This window comes from Lepus europaeus, chromosome 10, assembly GCF_033115175.1.
Source record: "Lepus europaeus isolate LE1 chromosome 10, mLepTim1.pri, whole genome shotgun sequence".
Lineage (NCBI taxonomy): Eukaryota > Metazoa > Chordata > Mammalia > Lagomorpha > Leporidae > Lepus > Lepus europaeus.
In genome coordinates, this window is record NC_084836.1 from 91,448,800 (window position 1) to 91,470,401 (window position 21,602).

At 37.8% G+C, this 21,602-nt stretch overlaps 1 protein-coding gene across 1 annotated transcript in view; it reads right to left on the reverse strand.

Annotated features, from left to right (window-relative positions):
- Positions 1-666: 666 nt before the first annotated feature.
- PLCB4 (phospholipase C beta 4) overlaps positions 667-21,602 on the reverse strand; it is a 270,710-nt gene continuing 249,774 nt past the window's right edge. The window contains exons 30-37 of the mRNA XM_062202283.1: positions 18,517-18,632; positions 16,995-17,070; positions 14,843-15,018; positions 11,405-11,506; positions 7,275-7,332; positions 6,771-6,857; positions 3,849-3,885; positions 667-2,206 (exon numbers count right to left, since the gene is read on the reverse strand). Of these exons, the coding sequence (XP_062058267.1) occupies positions 2,118-2,206; positions 3,849-3,885; positions 6,771-6,857; positions 7,275-7,332; positions 11,405-11,506; positions 14,843-15,018; positions 16,995-17,070; positions 18,517-18,632 (741 nt within the window). The 3' untranslated portion in view covers positions 667-2,117. The remainder of the gene's footprint in view (positions 2,207-3,848; positions 3,886-6,770; positions 6,858-7,274; positions 7,333-11,404; positions 11,507-14,842; positions 15,019-16,994; positions 17,071-18,516; positions 18,633-21,602) is intronic.

Genomic DNA, 21,602 nt, shown 5'->3' on the forward strand with positions numbered 1-21,602 from the left:
GCGACCATTTAGGGAGTGAACCAGCAGATGGAAAACCTCTCTCTCTCTATCTCTCTGCCTTGCCTCTCTGTAGTTCTGCTTTTCAAAGAAATTTAAAAAAAAACCTTTAAAAAAAGGAAATCTTACAAAACCTAATTCAAATCACAAATACAAGAAAAAGAAAAGCAAGTCCATTTCATTTGAAAGTCAGCTAGAATCTGCATGTTTTATGTCATTTGGGGGAAAAATTTGATGAAGACACGAATAAGCACCCTTTGATAATCAAGGAAACTATCATTTATGAAAAATAGCTTAGTGGTTGGTTAAATGCTGGGATCCCATATCACAGTACCTGGGTTTGGAACTGAGTTTCAATTCCAATTCCAGCTTCCCAATAATGCACACCTTGGGAGGCAGCATGCTACAGCTCAAGTAATTGGGTCCTTGCCATCCCTGTGGAAGATCTGGATTGAGTTCCCAGCTCGCAGCTTCAGCCTGGTACAACACTGGCCATTGTGGACATTTAGGGAGTGAGCCAGTGGATGGGAGCTCTATCTGCCTGTCTGTCTCTGTCTCAAAGAATAATAATAAAGAAATGAACTCATGTTAAGAGAATCTGGGAGTGTACAAAAGGCAAAGCATTTACTAGAAGGCATCATGGGAATAAATACTCTGACAAGTGTTAAATGTGTTTTAATTTTTTATTAGAGAAGGTGGGAGTTTAATTTCAGTATTGATGGTATCATAAATGTGTCTGCTTTGTTCAGAGGAACACACAATTTGTACAAGCATATACAACAGTTTGGTCGGTGTTCTGTGTCCTAAAATCAGTCATCTGATTAGCTGCAGACTACCAGGTTCCCATGCGCTCCTCTTGACTCTGGAGCATGGCTCATTCCCCAGCGGAATGCTTTTTCATGCACTGTCTGCAACACAGCTACAGCTGGCGTAAGGGCCATGCAGATGAACACTGTAGCAAATTGTTTTGATATTTAACATACATAAAAAGGTTATTTCCTGATATGAAATTCTGAAAATCTGCATAAATATTTCTGTGTAAAATTAAATTAGTTATGTATTTTTTCAAACTAGAACTTGAAATATCAAGAATGCCCACATAATTCATATACACATATATATAGACTTTTTCATTATGCTAAAAGTCTTGATAGTCAAATTATACTCTGTGCCATACATGTATTTAACCAGTATTTATTTGGCATTAGGTTAACTGTGTCTGTATGGATTAGTCTTAATTGGTGCTTGTGTATCATGCAAACATAGTTCTACTATTCCTGGTTACTAACCTTGTCATGTGGCAATACTTAAAATGATTTTGCTCTAAAACAGTGTGAATTAAGAAGTATAAATACTTTATACATGGTCACATTTACAAACATTTGCCAATAACCACTTCACAACCTTTTTGGTGTAATAGTGAATTGTAGTATCTGGAATCTGCAGAAGAAATTCCTATAAAGCAATGTCAGATGTAAACTTTCTTAAATGTGCCTAACAGAATTCCCCTTTCAGTACTGGTGAATTTTGGCACAGGTACACTGCTCTATTTTTCTACTGTTCTAATAATTTCCACAACTTTCACAGGAAATTAGCCTCTTATGGCATGGTAAAGACATGGCACTTACTGATGAGGTAACTTAGATGTAGAAAAATTCTGCAAAAGTATTTGTCTAGCAGACCACCACTTCTGCTAATGAATTTATAGACAGAGTTTGTTTTTCCAAGTGCATGCACTTGCTATTTAATTGCTAATGCACTATTTTTGCTGCAGCTCAAACATGTTCTAATGCATCACAAAGCAGAGTTGTTAACATCAAGCTCATTTACTTGTGATGGTATTTTGTAACAAACATGTTTAAGTTGTATCATCAATGGTTAAACTCTGCCTTACTGGAATAGGAGATTTTTTTATGGAATTGTAGCTACTTTTGGTTGGCCAAGGAAATTCAACACTCCAACTGGTAAAGATATGTACGTAGGTCATTACAAGTCTCTCCGGTTCTGGGCAACACCTTGTCTACACATAAAGGAAACATGAAAGAGAACAGTGTTCATCCACGGAGTTGGTGTTCAGAAGTCTGGGGAGTGATCTTTTGATGCTTTGTGGTTTTGCTGCTTCAGTTTGTATTTTGGAGTTTCACACTACTGTTGCTGGTCTGCGGTCCATCTCGGCTTCCAATTTCACCATCTGCTGCATCTCCTTCGCCTGTAACATCAGAAACACGGCCTTACATGTTGAAATCCTCTCTGGAAGGCACTACACAACCCTGGTCTTTCTTCTCTAAATCTGAGGTTGTCTCTATTGCCTTGCTACACAAAAAGCTGCCCATGGACCAGCAGCAACAGCATTGCCTGGGACTTTCTTAGAAATGTAGAATCTTGGAGCCTATCCCAGACCTACTGAATCCAAACCTGCATTTCAAAAACACCCCTAGGAAATGCTTATGTACATTAAAGTTTAAGAAAGACTGGTCTACACAGTGCCAGGAAACCCACTTGAAATATAGGTTGAGCCACTCACTTGATGTTTACACTATATCACATCAAACTGATTTGATTTGATTTAGTTTCTGGATTGTCACACCACTTTGACTATGTGTAGATAATTTTATTACTTTTAGAAAGTGTTGTTTATGCACAAATTATTCCCCAAATGGGCTGAAATTTAGCTAAAGGTAATTACCTAAGAATCTAATTGATGGAGAAGTTCAAGTGAGAGCATATTACATTGGTTTGGTCAATTGTGTAGCTCATACTTTAAATATCTAAACCTCCCAAATGAAGTCCTGTGACAAAATTAGTTTAACCCACAAACCATATGGTGATTTTCTTCTAATTACTGTTTTATATTTTAGTTTTACATTTCATTTTGGGCAGGATGGATATCACACACCAAAGAATTTTCTTCATGCGTAAATTTGACGAATGGTTCCCTCGACCCAGATATTTCTTATGCCTGGGGTTCAGTACTACTCTAATAGAAAAATGAGGAAATGGAGAAAAATATACAAACATGAAACTATGACACAAACAGTATTCATAAGAGATGACAGTGAAACATTATCAGTGCTAGAAATCAAATATTTCTATGTTTAGTAAGTAGTAATAAAATATTCCTATATTTCTTCCCTGTTAGCATTTAAAGATAATATTGAATGCAGTTCAGAAGGAAGAATTATAAGACATTAAAAGATTATTCCAACAGCTAAATTCTTCTCTGAGCAGGGTGACCACTGCCAACTGCCTGGGACAATTCCACTTTATGCCTGAAGTTCTGGCTCATGTGAGTAGTGTTCCTTCGACTCTCAAAACCATCTTGGTTCAGATAATAAATTACATAGTCACCTCACTTACAAGGGTTGCTAGGGTTGAGATCTGGTAAGCCAGATTCGGCAGAGAGCATAACAATATACCATTTCTGCATTACACAGCATGTCTACAGGCAGACCATAAACTCCCTGTCATTAAAAATCACTGACAAACTTCGGGATACTTTAAAGATTCACTGGAGTCCTGTTAATACTGAGGAATATCTCACTCTGTGACCCAGGCTTATCTGTGGCCATACAACAACTGTAGACCACTATTCTTAATGCCTGGGCATATCTTCATTACTGTCACCCATGTCACAGATTTGCAAGCGGAAATGCAGCCACAGAGCCATCAGAATTCTCCAAAAGTTTGGGCGTTTCAGGTTAAATATTACATCAGAAATCCAAGCATGAAATAGTCAAGTTTTCAAATCCCAAACCCTTAAAATATTAATTAGTTATGACCATAGTGATTCATAAATGGAGACTGCACCAAGAAGGAAAGCAATGTCTTGCTGATCAGCGTTTGAGTCCTACCTTGTGTTTGGGACACTGCATGACAGGATTTCAAAAGCTGTTTGTACAAAAATAGTCATGTCAAATTGAGTCATACATACAAAACAAAGAAAATAAATGAATATTGAAGTGAATTTGCGAAATGAATGCAAAACTATATACAGAAAAGCAAAAGGCTAAGAATAAAACATGTACACACCCATCAGTGACAAACCTTCCCCCGAGTTGACCTCAACAGAGAAAGAGGAAAAAAAAAAAAAAAAAGAACAAAACAAACAACCGATGCCTACTAGCCCAGATTGCTCCTCTCCTGGCAGCAGTGCATAGAATGCCGAACCTCTAGCAAAACCTTTCACCTGTCTTTATTAAATGATAGGATTGATGACAAAAATAAATTTTTGAGACTTGAATGTGACAGTAATGGATTCACTAATGTTTGAAATGGTACACGTCAAGACGGATGAGATGCTGTGTGGCTGGGAGGCCTACAGGACAACTCTCAAGTAGGAAGAAAAACCTCAACCGTTAGAGCTTTAATGAGTAATTGGTTGACCGAGCAGGCAACACCATGAAGTGGCTTACAAAGGATATATGCGGTTAGAACCCAGAACAAGAACAACCAAATGTAGTATCAACCCATGAGTCATTGTGGCCAATGCCCTCAACACTGGCTTAAAAAGAGGGGGAGAAAAGTCTTGGAGTTGAATAATGGTTTGGGAGATTGTTTGGAATTGTCTGGAGACAGGCAACTGGGTTTTTCCCCCCAATTTTTGCTAATTAAATATTTAATTGGTTATGAGGGGAGCTCTACTGCATAGTTCTAGACCTTGCCTTTTATGAAGGAAGAAACACAGTTATTTTATGTTTCACATTGTGCCTATGACGGTGTTATCGCCTACAGAACAACTAAATTGACAGTTTTCTGATTTTTAAATTCCAAATATATGTAAAAGGTCTGGCATTGAATTTGCTATTTAACGGGTCATACTTGTAAAGCAAAGCTGAATACAGAAATTCAAGTCTGAATTATTCAACATTTGCCAGAAGCATCATGATGATACCTTGAATTTCTTTTTCTTGAATCTCATTAAACCTTCATCAAGTCTCAAGTCTTTTCATGTTCTGGGTTTTCCTAAGCTTTTGTGACTCAAAGTATCATTTGTGGGTGGTACATATCGTTGATGGCATATTAAGAGGCGTTATGTAAATTTTGGAACAAAAAGCTAGCATCTTCCCAATCAATAACAGCTTTCACTAATCCAGTATTTTAATGCAAGAACTCTGATGTGGTTTAAATGACCCATGTATTAGGATAAAAGCTTAAAGTGAGTTTTTATTATGTACTTTAGCTTTGAAATGAGAAACATTAGATAACTTTATTCCCTAGCTCTGATCTACATCACTATTGTAACGAGGAGTAATTTTTAGCACATTTACATTCTTTAGTCAAACTTGTTGCCAAGCAACGCAATAATTTCCAAGTAGTTTCCTAATTTAGTTAGTTAAAACATAACTGTGCCTTACCTTTCATTATGCCCTTGTCTTAAGGAGTATGAATTTTTTTTCAAAGGTATCCTTATCTGCACTTATCTGAATCATGTAAAGCTTTGGGCATGGTAACTTTTAGCCTTATACACATTCCCATGTTCCCCCATGAGGAACACTTTCTAAAAAGGGCTTTAAGTGAACAAATATAAGCTATGCAACTTGCACCAGAATGCAATGCATCTATGAGTTGGTCAAATGAATTGGCATCATGGGACAATAGACAGGTATTGTCCCCTTGGGGATTGGTGGACTATTCATGAATAGAAGCATTTAGCTGAAGAGGAAATGTGAAACATAACTCAGAAATATGTTGATGAATAAAACTTCTATCCACCAAAAAGTAAAGAAGCTGAAATCAGAAGTTGGATCTGTTACCCTATGGCAATACCAAAATATATACTATTATTTTGTTCTACTTTCTTAAAGGTACTTTTTAGTGTATTTTCTACTTAAACATTCTTCAGTGGTAGACATTTAATATGAAAAAATATATATACCTTAAATAGGCCTGCTCTATAAATGAGAGAAAAGAAGAAAGAATGTAGTACAAGTCTGTAATTCATCAAAACCTTGCCACAGCTTCTAAATTGAAGTAAATTATCTAGAAACAATAATCCACTATATCCAAACCCACTACATCTTAAGAGCACAACTTGAACCAAAAGAGACTGATGTTTAAATGGAAGGTAACATTGCCATATAAGAAACAGGTGCTTCCTTAAAATGGCTGGGACACTGTGGACGGAGGAGGAGGGGCTGAAACCCACTTGAGATAGGGTTTCCCAGGTCCAAGCTTCCAGGTTAAAAAACAAAATTATCTCAGTGATGGTATATAGCTGATGGCCTAACTTAACAGTAGGAGTTTGGCAAACTCTTGATTTGTGTGTATTTATTTATTGTTTTGCTGACAAAACCAAGAGTGGCATGTCCACTCATGTTGAGTGTTTTGTAGAGTTACAGAGGCTCACGACTTTAGATTCTAACACGTAAGCCTAGGAAGGTTTTTCTAACTTTAACTTTAGATTGAGCCTGAACATAAGTGATTTCTCTGTTAAACATAATATTACTTGTTTGTATGATGCAAATTATAAAACCCTAAATAAAAATGGATAAATTAATTTTTAACCTGTTTTCTTATCCTCTTACTTTTAGTAATGTAATTCTATGTTCAAATACCAATTTATTCTTTTTCTCCAAGCCACATTCCTTTACTGTTCCTCCAAAAAGTTACTTTCTAATCCTTTTGAAGGAAATGGAGCAAATACAATAGGCAGCAAATTCCTCTAGTCATCATACTACACAGGCCACTGGCTTCAGAAGAGGGGTCACTGGGAGCCTTGGTATTTGCATCCTGAAGCTGCTGCCTGCATCTTCTTATGTATTTAAGTGAAATACCTGTTCATTCTGTTTCTCTAGGAATTCTAGGTGTTCAAGTTGGACTTTTTTCAACTGATCCATTTCTTTGGACTGCTTCATTGCAAGCTGTAAAAAAAAAAAGTTGATAAACTTTAGTTTGTAATCTTAAAACTTATAGATGAGGAGTAATTTGTAAGTTTATAATTTAAGTGAGGGAGATAATTTTTAAAAACAAAGAAATAGAGTCTGAAAACTTAATTTAGACCCTAATGCCTTTGCTGTGAAAATCTTTCTTGCAATATATTAGAAAAATAATAGAGCACTTGTACAGGACTAACACTTGGCTTCATTTTCTGTATAAAATGGTGGCAAATAATTACTTCAGAGATTTTAGTAAGATTACTCTGGCAGAAAAGAATAGCTGGTATGCTTAATGTACAGAAAAATCAAATTAAGCAAATTAGCTAGAAGCCTGTTATTTAAGTATGATTATTACTTACAATTTTTCAAGGAAGAGTGTCAAGGAAATTACAGAATACTTACTCTCTTTCTTTCTTCCAGAAACTTTTTAGTGTTGCTGCTGTTTAACTCTCTGACCCGCCTAAAGATGATGGGTAGAAATAACAGTAGGCTTGATGGTTAATGTGATTAATATTACATCAAATAAGAATGTTATATTCAATCAAGTTATCTAGATGCAAGTATTGTTTCTTTTTCTTAGTTTTTATTCTTGGATTTTCAAACGTACGATGTACAGAGAAAAATAAAAAAAGAGCTGTGTGTATATCACTCAATATTAATGTTTTACTATATTTACTTTAGAAAGTTTTACAGCTATGACTAAACCTCCTGTGTGTGCATGTGTGTATGTGCATGCTTCTCAAACTTTCCTATGCATACAAACCACCTGGAGAGGCTACCAACAACACAGACTGCTGAGCCCACACCCCACTCACTGACTGGATCTGGAGCAGATCTGAGATTCTACACCTCTAAATTCCCAGGTGGTGCTGATACTGGTGATATTACTTTGTGTGTTCTCAAAATTTATCCAAATGGTAACATATCTGGGTTTCTTCATATAACTTTTCACTTATTTTCATGTTTTAGAGCTAGATACCTATGTTTCAAACAATACCATTATTTTCATCTGCTGTACACAGTTTTCCACTTACGAATAGATAACAATATTTCCGGATTACCATTAATAAAAGTTATTTCTAAACAATGCTACAATGATGTGGTACACAGGGCCCTGTAATACTTGTGAGGGTTAGTGTCCAATGAGTAGCCAAATGTGTAAGGCTTAGTGCATATGGGCTGAGGTTTCCTTTGGGTGTGGACTGAGACTTGCAAGTTGGTAGGGTATGAACAGCTTCATCTTTACTGCAAAGCAGCTGTCCTAGTTTGCACATCCATCTGCAGTGCCTGGTGTGATTCTTTCTCCAGATCTTCAACCACTATTGGTACTATCAGACACTGACATCTTTGTCAACGGCTGGTCTGCTGAAAGAGCATCACGGGGCTGTTGTAACTTCTGTTTCTTTGAGTAATGGTGAAGTGGAGTATTTTTCATGACTGAATGGACCTGACTGGTTAACTGAAGGTAGTTATAAATCTGTTCAGGTTCTCTCCATTTTCAGTCAGTTTTGTGCATTTATATTTTTCTAGGAAATTTTTCATTTTAAGTTTTAAAGTAATTACTAATAACAGCCTTTTTTTTTTTTTTTTTTTTTTTTTGTGGGACAGGCAGAGTGGATAGTGAGAGAAAGAGACAGAGAGAAAGGTCTTCCTTGTTGCTGTTGGTTCACCCTCCAATGGCCGCTGCGGCCGGCGCATCGCGCTGATCCGAAGCCAGGAGCCAGGTGCTTCTCCTGGTCTCCCATGCGGGTGCAGGGCCCAAGCACTTGGGTCATCCTCCACTGCCTTCCCGGGCCATAGCAGAGAGCTGGCCTGGAAGAGGGGCAACCGGGATAGAATCCGGCGCTCTAACCGGGACTAGAACCCAGTGTGCCAGCGCCGCAAGGCGGAGGATTAGCCTGTTAAGCCACGGCGCCGGCCAACAGCCTTGGTTTTTTAAAAAGTGTTTATTGTCTATACAGTTATTTCCTCTTTTCTTTTCTAATGCCACTAATTTGTGCTTTCTCTTTTCTGTGTGATTAGTCTTAGGGAAGTTTATTGATTTTATTATTTCTGTCAAAGCAAACTTTTGTTTGTGTAGATATTCTGTTTCTGATTTCTATTTCAATACTTTCTGATTTTAATTTATTATTTCTTTCCATTTGAAACCTTTGGATTCTCTCTTTTTCTAATTTTTTACCCCACTGAGTGTTTACCTCATTAATGTTAATATTATTAAATATATATTTATATATATTTAGAGAGAGAGAGACAGAGACAGTGTGCTAGGCTATAATTTTCATTCTAAATATCACTTTAGCTATCTTCTACACATTGATAAATAGTGTTTGTATTGTCATTCAGCTATAAGTACTGTGTAATTTCTGAAGATATGTCTTTTTTTGACCTAAGATGAAGAATGGTTTTTAAGTTTCCATATCTTTCTTAGTGGAATGATACATGTTAAATTTTATTTCTCATTTTAGTAAGTGGATACACACACAAATATATAACGTGTGAGTTTAGAAGGCAACTAAACATAGAGAAATAGTTTCTTTAAAAAAGAAGTCATTTGTAGTTGTGTTGGAACCATCTACAACTGAATAGAAAGCTGAAATAAACAAGTATTGAGTCAAACAAGTAAAATAAATTTTAAAACACCTTGCTGGTTAAGTTAGCAGTAACTCAGAACTGAAGATAATTTAACCTCAACTGAGCTGAAGTCTACTTTGCAAGATATTTGGAAAAGGTGGTAAATATGTTTTTAATAATTAGCACATTTATCATGTTGAATTCTGTATTTCACCTTGGGCAGTATAAAACTGTTCAAGTTAATGAGGTTTTATCATGGCTGAAATATTTCAAGTTTTTGAGCTCAAGAAGACAATGTCATTTCTATGTATAGAAGGTCCTTAAACAAACTTCTTATCTGAAAATAACATACAGAGAATAGCATTTTTTTAAAACAGAAATAAACTAGAACCCGAGAGATACTATACTATCATGGTACAAATAAGCATTAATCAAAATGATTAATGATCTCCCCAGAGTTTCCTTATTGTGAGGCACAAATAACTCTCCACGTTGACTGGGAAGTGTTCTTGCCCAAGGGTTGAAATGGTGGTTCATTTTCAGGTCAAGGGGAATTCCATATCCCCTTGGTGGCCCATATTTACAAACAGAATTTAACCCAACAACAGTACAGCATTAAAAAATGTACTAGATGCTATAATGCTGTCTATTTTATCAGATTGCAAGTTCACCATTACTTATCATGCTAAATAATTGAAATGTGTTGTAAAACTCAACATCAAGGTAGTTGGATAGTTGTCCTGTCATGTTCAACACAAGGAGGAAATACTAGGTATTAAATAAGCAAAAGGCCAAGGATCAGGGGAGCTAAAACATGCATGCTCTACTTTGTCCTCTAATACTTGGCCTGTGGTTGGGGGAGAGATGAATTACTCGAAGCCTGAAACTTCATGTTCAGGTTGTAACCCTAAGAGCTGATCTTCACTTTGTGCTGTATTTTGTGAGGCATAAAATACAATCTTTCTGCAGGACATAGACTTCAGCCTAAGAGCCACCATCTTGTCAGGTATTATTGCTCCAAGAGAAGGAAGCTGGCTGGGCCTGACTGCTGGTGTGCTAACCCAGCCCCGGAGCTGACAGTATCTGGATACTGACATGGATGATGAACAGCACAGAAGAAGGTGCCATTTGTGATCAGTGGGAATCAAGTGCAGTACTGGATATGACTTTTTTAAAAAAGATTTATTTATTTGAAAGTCAAGTTGTAGGGAGAGGGAGAGACAAAGGGAGAGATCTACCGACTGGTCCACTCCCAACATGGCCAGAAGCTTCATCCAAGTCGCCATTGTGGGTAGCAGAGGCCCAAGCACTTGGACCGTCTTCTGCTAATCTTCCAGGCCATTAGTAGAGAGCAGGATCAGAAGTGGAGCATCTGGGACATGAACTGGTTTCCAAATGGGATGCTGGCATTGCAAGTGGAGGCTTTTACCTATTATACCACCATGCCAGCCCTGTACCATGACTATTGATGCTGCCTTAGATCTCCTTTACCAGCTGTGGCTAAAGGGGAGGGTTTTAAGATGTTCCCATTTATCAAGACTGCTGGAGGCAAATCAAGGGCAGAGGATCACCCTCCTGCTAATCTGAATTGTCCCATCCAGAATGAGCAGATAACTACACATGTGAGATGCTTGCAGGGTGAACCCCACTGGAATGTAGGAATGATGTTTTGAATCATATTGATTTTTATGTCATATTTTATATAATTCTGTTTGAAAATAAGCACATATATTGAGTGTAAATTTATTTTACTGGTGGTAGTAAACAATCAAAAAACTGGAGACTACTATTCTGCAGCAATGAAAATAAAACTTTATAGCAGGTACAACTGCAGAACACCTACACAAAACCATGGGTGTTTTATATCTCAGATATACATGTGTTCATGCACACCTAAACCTTGCTGGGACTATGTCTTTAAGTCAATGTCATATTTCCCCTTTGGATGTTCACAGACTTACCTTTCTCGTTCTGCTTTATTCTTGATTGATTTATCTTGGCTGATGGCTTTGCTATTTTCCATAGAAATCTTGGCCTGGTGAGCTCGCATTTCCTTGCTTTCCCTATACATTGAAAAGAAACAAATGGGGAGAGGGAGCATGGAGAGTTAGTGTTTAATGGGAACAAATTTTCAATTGGAAAATTTGGAAAAGTTCTGGAAACAGACGATGGTGGAAGGTATACAACGATGTGAGCATACTTAATGTCACACACTTAAACATGGTACACCAGTAAATTTACTTTATATATATTTAACCATAATTTAAAGAGATGGAAAAAAACAGAACAAATTCAGTGTGTAACCATAGCACTAGGTTCATTTTTATTTTCACTGTTGAGCTCACCAAGTTATTTTATATTTTGGAAAAAGGAATGACCGACACACATGTGGATGCTGTTCCCTGAGGGGCAGTGTGCCACCTAGTGGTGAAGTAACAATGATTATCTATCAAGAGAAAATACCAGGGTACTTCAGAAAGTTTGTGGAAAATGGAATTTAAAATTAGTTTGGTGCAAAATTTTTTGAAATCCATATATACATATATGGGATATTCAACAAGTTCATGAAAATGGATATTATAAAAAAATTGGGGGAGATGGTACTGTGACGTAACAGGAGAGGCCACCACCTGCAGTGCTGGCATCCCATATGGCCACTTCCGATCCAGCTCTCTGCTATGGCCTGGGAAAGCAGTGGAAGATGGCCCAAGTCCTTGGGCTCCTGCACCCACGTGGGAGAACTGGAGGAGACTCCTGGCTCTTGGCTTCAGATCAGCCCAGCTCTGGCCATTGAGGCCATTTGGGGAGTGAACTAGTGGATGGAAAACCTCTCTCTCTCTCTCTCTCTCTCTCCCTCTCTGCCTCTGCCTCTCTGTAGCTCTGACTTTCAAGCAAAATAAATAAATCTTTTAAAAAATACTGCAGATTTGAAAAAAATTTTTACATCAACATAAATTTTTACTTGTATTTTCCATGACTTTTTTGAAGTACCCTTGTACAAAGATTTCCATATTTGCTCCATGTTATCTCCCAGATGGGCTGGGAGATAGATGTTCTAACTTTTACAAGTGATCTTCCTGTTTCTGGGTGCTAGTGGTAATGAAAGGCACTAAATGTTTCAAAGAAGCACTAGCAGCAAAAAAGGATGTTTGCATGTAACTAATCCCTGTGTGTGCAAATGGACACATGTGCATGACAAATATTCCTATCTTTAGATTACTTATGTGAACACTAAAGGAATACAATTTACAATACTAAAATGAGTACGATTAACAAAAATTACTCTGAAACCTATTGAGATTTCCTTAAAGCACTGACTATAAATGGGTAAACAAGGAGTCAGGCAACCTAAGTGATGTTATTTGCTATACATCAAAAGGAATAGATAATACTGGAGTGGGAAGTTCTTCAGAACTTCAGCAGCAGTAATGTGCATAGAAATTCTGGACCTAAACAAAGGAAAAAAAAAGCTGATCCCAAATTTTCTCTACTTTGTGAGTAAATAGACCATTTTAAAAATTCATTCATTTCTCAAACATTTGTCAATGACTAAATGTTGCTGACAAATGTAAGAAAACCAGGGTTTGTAACCAAGAACAGCAGCTGTGATGGTGGAAAAACAGAATCACCTGGTGCTTGAGGCAAAAAAGCTTAAACACTGTTCTTTCTTTGAAAAGATGCACCTGCCATTGATATATTTGTTAAGGTGTTTTCATGCTCAATGTAGGGTTTCTTCAAATGACTTCTTAAGCAAAGCAAGGTTTGATATTTTTTCCTTCAGATGAAGCCCATTATCGTGAGCAATTGTTTTAATTTTTTCATCTACAAAAATGACAGAAAACTGCTTTATTCTATGAAGTATTATTGGATAAGGGGAGACACTTAAAACCTGGTGCTGTAACAACGGTCAAGGACAGAATGAAGATAGGACCTTTGTATGTATGGAATCAAGAGTATTTTTAAGCCAAAAAGATGACAGTTACTGATAATGTACAACTAAACAACGTAAGATGCATGGAGTATAGGACATTTTCATAGAAATGTAGCATGGTAAGTATACAACTTTCAGTTGGTGCGATGGTTAGGACATCAGTGTGGATGCTGAATGTCCCCCAAAGGCCCATGTGTTGAAAGCTTGGTCCCCAGATTGATGCTACTGGACAGTGGTGGAGGCTTTAGGAAGTGGGTCTAATGGGAAGTCCTTAGATCAGTAGGGGATATGCCCTTGGAAGGTCATTATCTAGAGAGGTTTGTTATCAAAGCAGGCGTCTGATTTGGGCTTAGCTTCTCTCTCTTGCTTCCTGGTTCACCATGTGATCCTACCTCTGCCACTTCCATCTACTGCCCCCATGAGAGGCCAAACCAGAAGTGCTGCCCCATCTTGGACTTGTCCCCTCCAAAAGTGTGCACTAAATAAATCCCTTTTAAAAATAGTCAGTTGCTTCAGGTAATTTGTTATAGTAATAAAAAGCTGATTAATATAGTTGTCTCAAGTGAGAATTAGAAACCAAGGCAAAACCACAATGTTCCTATGGCAATACCTATCATTACAAATAAGGCTGGGAATTTGGGCATGAAACCAAATATTCAAGCAGCTGGGATTTTAAAAGTTTTTTTTTTGTTGGATTTACTTGTCTAAAGCCTCTATTTTATACTCTTTTGTATACACCGATAGATCCTAACTATGGCATACAGTGGCCACTAAGTGGGAGGCAAGCAAGCGGCAACAAAGCTGTGATGAAAAGACTTAATCAACAAAATCTCTCTTCTGTGCAGGGAAAAGTCCAGCTCATCATTTGCAGTATTTCAAATGCAATATTCACTTTGCTGAAGTGGGGTGAGTTCAGAGAAAATCAATACTTCTTTGCTGTTTCTTACCAGGCTGTTCTTCCTAAAATTCACTGAAGTCCCAACAATGAAGAGACAGGGAAAAAGGTTCTGCCCACAGTATCCATTGAATGATTACAATTGAATCACTGTGGGAGATCAACTATTTTGGTCTTTATATCTCCTAGTGTTTTCTCTTCCTGAGACTCCAGGTCACTTTGCAAAGGCCAGGTCCAGCTCTTCCATTGCGTGAAGTTTCCATGACCACTCAAAGGAGACAGAGCTCTTTCAGATTGGAAGCCCTTCATGTCTGTGACACTCCTTAATACCACTTGTCATTTGACATTTCAACTGCGTGTAATGTCCCGCCAATACCGGCAAGTCCTCTGATGGCGGAGGCTACTTCTTAACAGTTCATCTTGTTCACATCAAAGAATATACATATAAGAGTAACTGATATGGTAAGTTGATTTACTCACAGCCTTATACACACACACACACACACATGAATGCACACAGCTGACCTTTCATAAAAAATTAGGAGTATACTCTAGAAAGGGATGCTCTACTACCTGTCGTGGGACAGTTTCAGCTGCTGGGTTTGCTGCTCGTGGGCGTTGATTAGCAGCTTTTTCAACAGCTCACACTGCTGGCTGAGGTGCAGGTCCCGGATTTCTTGCTCCTCTGCACTGTGGGTGTTGATCATTTCCGACCACTCCTTTGTGTGCTGTGCCACAATCTCTTTGACCTGTTTGGGGGGAAAAGTGATGATGCCAACTGAACTCCTCGTACATCAGACAAGAATGGAAAACAAATGTGATTCATGCATTCAAATCCCTCTCACCAATTTACTTGGTAAATACCTAGACACCCACAACCTAAAAAAATAAATATTAATCAATAAGAATCACAAAGCCAGTGGTTATAAAAACAATTCAATCACTTTGTCTCTAAATATTGAATGGTGACTTATATTTCACTCCTATCTTGATCACATTCTGCTTTATCTGGGCTTTGAGCTCCTTGACCAAGTCTATCAGAATTCTCTTCACCTCATGCTTCTCCAGCTTCACTGGTCACAGTTTGAACAGAGAGCTATGTGTTCCTTGTTCCTGGGCCATGACCTATCACATCAACCCTAACAGACACCGGGGTGGAAATTCCTCCCCTCCTCGTATCCATGTTCTTGGTAACGTGGTTTGCTAGCTACTCTTGTCAGAAGCTGAGATCTATCTCTCCATATCCTTGCATCTGGCTAACTTTGTGACTTGCTTTAGACTATGAGACAGCAGCAAATGTAATGCAAGCGCAGGCTGGAAAATGCTTACCCTTCTGCTATGCTGAAAATCTTGGGACTACCCTGTGACTGAGCCTATGCTAGCTTGCTGAAACTTGGGAGGTCATAGAGGAAAAAACAACCAGCAGCCAAACACCAGATGTGCAAGTGCAGCCCTCAACTTCTGCCTACCAGAGACAAGTGAGTGAGTCCAGCTAAAATACGAACCTCTAGGTAGAGTACAATCCAAATTTCTAACCCACTGAATCGCGGGCTAGTAAGTAGAAGCTGTTGAAAGGCACAATTTGTCAGTTTACTAAGCAGCAAAAGCCAACTGACATCATTACCAAAGTTTCTTCTCTCCTATTTAGGCAAAGCATCTAAAAATAATGGTATGTGGCACAAGCATTGATTCTTCAGCATTTCAGGAAAGAAAAGAGAATGAGAAAGTGGGAAGCAGCTTCCAAAGACACGTGGCTTGGTTTCTATGGACTTCAGGCTTACCAATACACAGCAACACAGAGGACTTTCAGAACAGCATGTCTGGTTCACGCATAATGAGAACTATCGGTCTGGACGAAGAACTGCATATAGATCTATGGAAGCCGGCTGATTTGACCAAACCTATCAATGGGAACTTTCTTTAAAGGTGTTGCCCACCCCCCTTAAAAAATCTGTTACGGCTGGAAGAATTGTTTGTGTTCTTGACTGGAACTTGGCACTCCATTCTCCAAATGTCCACAAATTTAATTAAGGTTTCTTGAGCTCCTATTCTCTGCTGTGTTTGGGGAAATCCAAGTAATTATGTTCATCTCTTAGACAATCAAGTCTTGATTTTTTTCTCATCCAAAACTTCCACAGCAGTTGGAACAGAGTAGGACTCAACTCCTAATACATCTAATGTTACTTATAGAGAAGTATATGCTGTGTATTTTATAGGGCAGTATGTTTTATATTTTATACAGTACTTCTTTTTATTCTCTTCATGTATTGCTTCATCTGATGCTTTAGAACAGGAGTACAGGGTCATCTGGCCCATGGGCTGAATAAGGTCTGCAAAATTATTTGGTCTGGCCATGCAAAGGCAACCACAGGTGGGGCTCTAAATTCAATAAACCTGTAGCAGGCCAAATTTTAAGTTGATTATTTTGTATGGCCTGTAAATGATGTTATAAGTATCCAAATGGCCCTTGGCAGACTAGGGGTACCCTATCCCTGCCTAAGAGTTAGACATCATAAATACTGTTAGCATATTTCTAAAGACAAGACAAAAACAGATGTTCCTTTAAGTGGCTCTTCTCAAAACTAATGAGTTTTGGGAATTCACAAACCACAGGATCGCTCAACTGCCCAAGACTTGTGATTTCTGATTTTACTAGAAACTCCTTCTAAAAAAATTATGAAGCATCTTCTGCAAGGCACTGCTATTAAAATGAACACTTTCTTACCTTAGATTTGTGATCTGATGTCAGTGTCTGAATTTTAATTTCTGTTTCTTTTTTCATTTCAAGACAATTACTTCCCCTGAAAATAGAAAACTGCAAATGAATGCCAGAAATTATAAATCTCCCTCATTCCTTTGCTACAAAGCTTTCTGATGAAGACAATATCTTCATCAAATATGAGATGCCATGGCTCATTGGGCAACATCAGTATTTCTAGTAATAGATTCATACCTTTCAAAATATTATCTGTATCGTGATTACTCAATTCAACTACTCCACAAAGAAATGCTTTAGACCTAACAATTATTTCATTGTTAAGGGTCTATTGACAGAGTTTCCATTTTGGTTCATCTTTTTCTTCCAGCCATTTTTCAGTTATTCAAGAAAATATTATTTGGGATGAAAAAGTGGAAAACAGGGCCTCAGCTTTGAAATGAATTTTTAATTCTTTCCTTTCGGTTTTAAAGCCAGATTTTTGTCTTTCAAACATGCCAGTGAGGGAGAAAATAGCATTTCTTGGCATCACAGGGTAATTTTGCTTTTTATTCTATCATGAGTAGGAAATATACACTAGGCAACTGCCCAGCAACCATTACTGCTTATTTCCGTGATTATGTTTTCCTTTTGGAATATCCATATTGTTGCTGAAACAAGAGCAGGTCATGAGCTTCTGTCTTCATGCATGCTCTGGTTTATTAAAGCCCAAATCAGAACGCTTCGTTATGTTATTGAAGAGTTGCTTGGGAAGAAGCATTGCTCTAAAAATGCAAGGGCTCTCATCACATCTATTCCTTGTCAGCGCCTGGCACTGAATATTTTCTTCCCTGCTCTCACTGAGCTTGTAGCAATGCTGAAATATTTCAGTGGCTTAATTCTACATAAAAATCTTCCACAAGGAAGTATGTTTTTCAATTATTTGTGAGTAAGATTTCTTTTTCACATCAGAACTAGTTACAATGAATTAAAAGATGGCAGGACCTTCGCTGAGGACCTTCCCTAAATCCTAACTATGTTGACTGAGACCATGACCTGTTATAACATTGGTGTTTAAAATGAGTAAGTCTTGGGACCTACATTGTGGCACAGTGGATAAAGCTACCACCTGCAATGCCAGCATCCCATATGGGCACTGGATTGAGTTCAGGCTGCTCCACTTACAATCTAACTCCCTGCTAATGACCAAGAAAAGCAGCAGGAGATGACTAAGTGTTTGGGACCCTGCCACCCACATGGGAGACCCAAATGAAGCTCCTGGCTCTTGGCTTGAGTCGGGAGCAGATGGAAGCAGAGGGAAGCAGATGGAAGATTTCTGTCTGTCTCTCCATCTTGCTATATAATACTGATTTTCAAATAAATCAATAAATTTTTAAAAACATGAATGAGTCTCTTATTTTCTAAGAATAATTTTTAAGAGTGAAAACTGAGACAACCCTAAGTTCATCCTTAGGCTAAATGAACAACTGAATTGTGGGAAGACAAAACATAAAAAGGGAGAAAGCCTCCACAAGGAAATAAGCAGTATTACCCCTTTTTCTTCATGGCTTTCTCTAGGATCTTCTCATGAGTCGACTTCTCTTTGTCATACTGCGCCACGATCTTGTCCACTTGGGTGCAGTGTAACTTCTGCATGGTGCTGTGCTCCTGAATGAGAAGAACTTGAGATTATGAGCTGGACTTGGAACATAGCTGATACACTTCATATTGTCTTGCATTCATCATTTTCACCAGTGTCCATCATTTCAAAGTCCTTTCTTCTACATGCATAGGACAATGTTTCCATATGGTTTCCACCTATTCACCTCTGTTCTGCTCTTAGAGACCTAGCTAGTCTACATTGGTCCTCAAACACTCAACTACAATCACCATTTTTTCCTTTCTTTTACATGCTTAATATAACTATTGATCATGTGACATGCTTTTGGAAAGTCTTGAATACCATCACTACACGAGTGGAACTACCACTGTGGCTGTTACCATTAGCTGAATTTCAATCCACATCACTTGATATTGTTACTAACTCCCTTATCTAGATGCATTCATGAGGATGACTAGGGAGTTCAGGAGCTCTGGTCTTTGGTTTAACAGATATTTAAAATATTTTTTAAGCTGCTTCATTTAATTGCTGAAATTAGAAATACAAGAATAGTTTGAAAATAGCTATTTCTTTATAAACATTATTTCCTCCTGAACAATTAAAAAGATATTTGGCCATAGCCAGAGACTTATATGAAACTGGATGTCTTTGGCTGTTCAGCCTCCCAAACACAGAGGAAATCAATACAGAGGAAATCAATTTTATCTGCTTCATAATTAACTTTATTACTTGATGTGAAAGCCTAATCTTATTCTTGAGAAACTTAGAGAAATAGGATGGCATTTATAACTAGGGTAGAGTATAACTAGAGTATAACATAAGTATAAGTATAACATAAGTGTAAGTAGAGTATAACATTTATAACTAGAGTAGTTTTTCAGGTTATATAGCTATACTCACAGACATATTTACTTTTGCTTACTTAAAACAAAAAAGTAAGTGACTTAATTTAAAAAAATATTAATTTTCTTCCTAAAGCAGGCTTGATTGAGCAAATTGAATGAATGAATTCCTTTAGAGGATTTCATAAAATATAGCAGTACTCCAAAAGTTTCTTGGAAAATGTATATTATGAAAAAAAAACTATGTATCGATTTAAAAAATTTTTGCAACAAAATAAATTTATCTCTTAATTCAATTTTCTACGAATCTTTTGAAGAATTTTTGTATATATAAATGAGGAAATGATTATGAATTTCTCCAAGACGTCCCAGCTCTGTTCGTTAGTGCAAATTCAACACAGGACTTGATCTACAATTCATTTATACACACATGCTTCAGAATGCACTGATGCACAAGGCCCCAGTGTTCCTTACATTGGGAAAGAGAGTGGAGGTGGGTGATGCTCAATGGAAAGATTCCTGGAATGGGAACTAATAACAAGTCCAAAAGTGATGCTATAATGGTGTGAACTTGAGGTCAGGGAAAAACAATATCTTGCTTAATCCGAAGTTGGAACACTCCTTAGCTCTAGATATGAGTATTATCAATGTCTGTGTACCTAGTGCCATAAACACACTTTGTTCAGAGCACATGCAACATTGCATTGAGTCAAGGAGATGGGTTCATCAGTCTTCTGTCCTAAGAAAGGTCACTTAACTTTATTAGAAGTTGTTCATCTTTAATAACTGATATATTATTCCTACTTCAGAGGGTAGTCAGGGTTAAAAATAAGTCTACTACAAATCACATTTCGACTACTTGTTATACCTTATTCAAGATACAGTGACATACAAGCCTATATAAATTATTCAATACCCATGATAATATAAGGAGAGTGTGCTGGTACATTAATTAAATCAATAAACCTTTATTCCAAGCTTGATCGACTGCCCCAGGAATAGAGAATGCACAGATGCATCCCTGAATATATTTAATTACTCTTGCAATGTCTTGGAGGGTCAAGGACTAGTACTAAAATGCCCCATTCCTGGTCTTCTTTCTAAGATTTAGAAATCATCAGGCTTGTCTAGCACATGCATGGACAAATAAATAAGGGACTTCCTCCAAGTCTCAATACAGAGATGTAGCATTCCTATGTCTCTCATAAATATCACTGTGGGAACAGACAATGCCCTATGTACCTGGGTTCCTGCCACCCATGTGAGTGATCTCTAGATGGAATTCCTGGCTCCTGGCTTTGGCCTGGTACAGCTATTGTGGGCACTGAGGGAGAGAATCAGCAGGTAGAATTTCTCTCTATCTCTGCCTCTCTTTCTCTCTTTCCCTATCAAACAAATAATTTTTTAAAAAAATTATTGAAAGCACACGAAACAAAGGCTTTGAGCTTGGAAGTAAGCTGACACAAACAGTTTCCTAAAAAAATAGTCTAGGGAACCTTATTAACCTAATTAGATACAAGGAATGAGGTTGCTCATGACAGATCCAACTCCGTGAGATAATGCTTTACAAGGACTGGGCAAATCTTAGTTTACCAGCACTTGGCACAAAAGCAGGTATGAAGTAAATGCTCAATAAACAAGAGTGTTTGTTGCATGAATGAAAATAAGCAATGGGAAAGTAGTAAGAGAACTTGGATTCACAGCTCAGTCCATCATTAGCTAACTAATCATGAGTAACACATGTGAATCTTTCCAGGTCTGTTTCTTTATTAGAAGAATGAGCAACACACCTTTGCCTAATCTCATGGATGAGTTGTTTACGAGCTGCCAAGTGACTTGTTGTATATAGGAATAACTGGAAAAACTTAAAGTATACAGAATTAAAATGACTACAGTGGAGTGGGTGTTGTGGCTCAGCAAGTTAAGCCACTGCTTCTGATGCCTGCGTCCCCTATCAGAGTGCAGGAATGGAGCCCTACTCACTGGCTTCTAATCCAGCTTCCTGGTAATGCATTTGAAAAGGAAGCAGATGATTGTCTAATGGTTTGGGTTCCTATCACCCCAGCAGGAGATCTGGATGGAGTCCTGGCCCCGGGCTACAGTCTGGCCCAGCCTTGGCTATTGTGGGAACATTTAGGGAAGAATTACTGGATGGAAGATTGTTCTCTCCTCTCT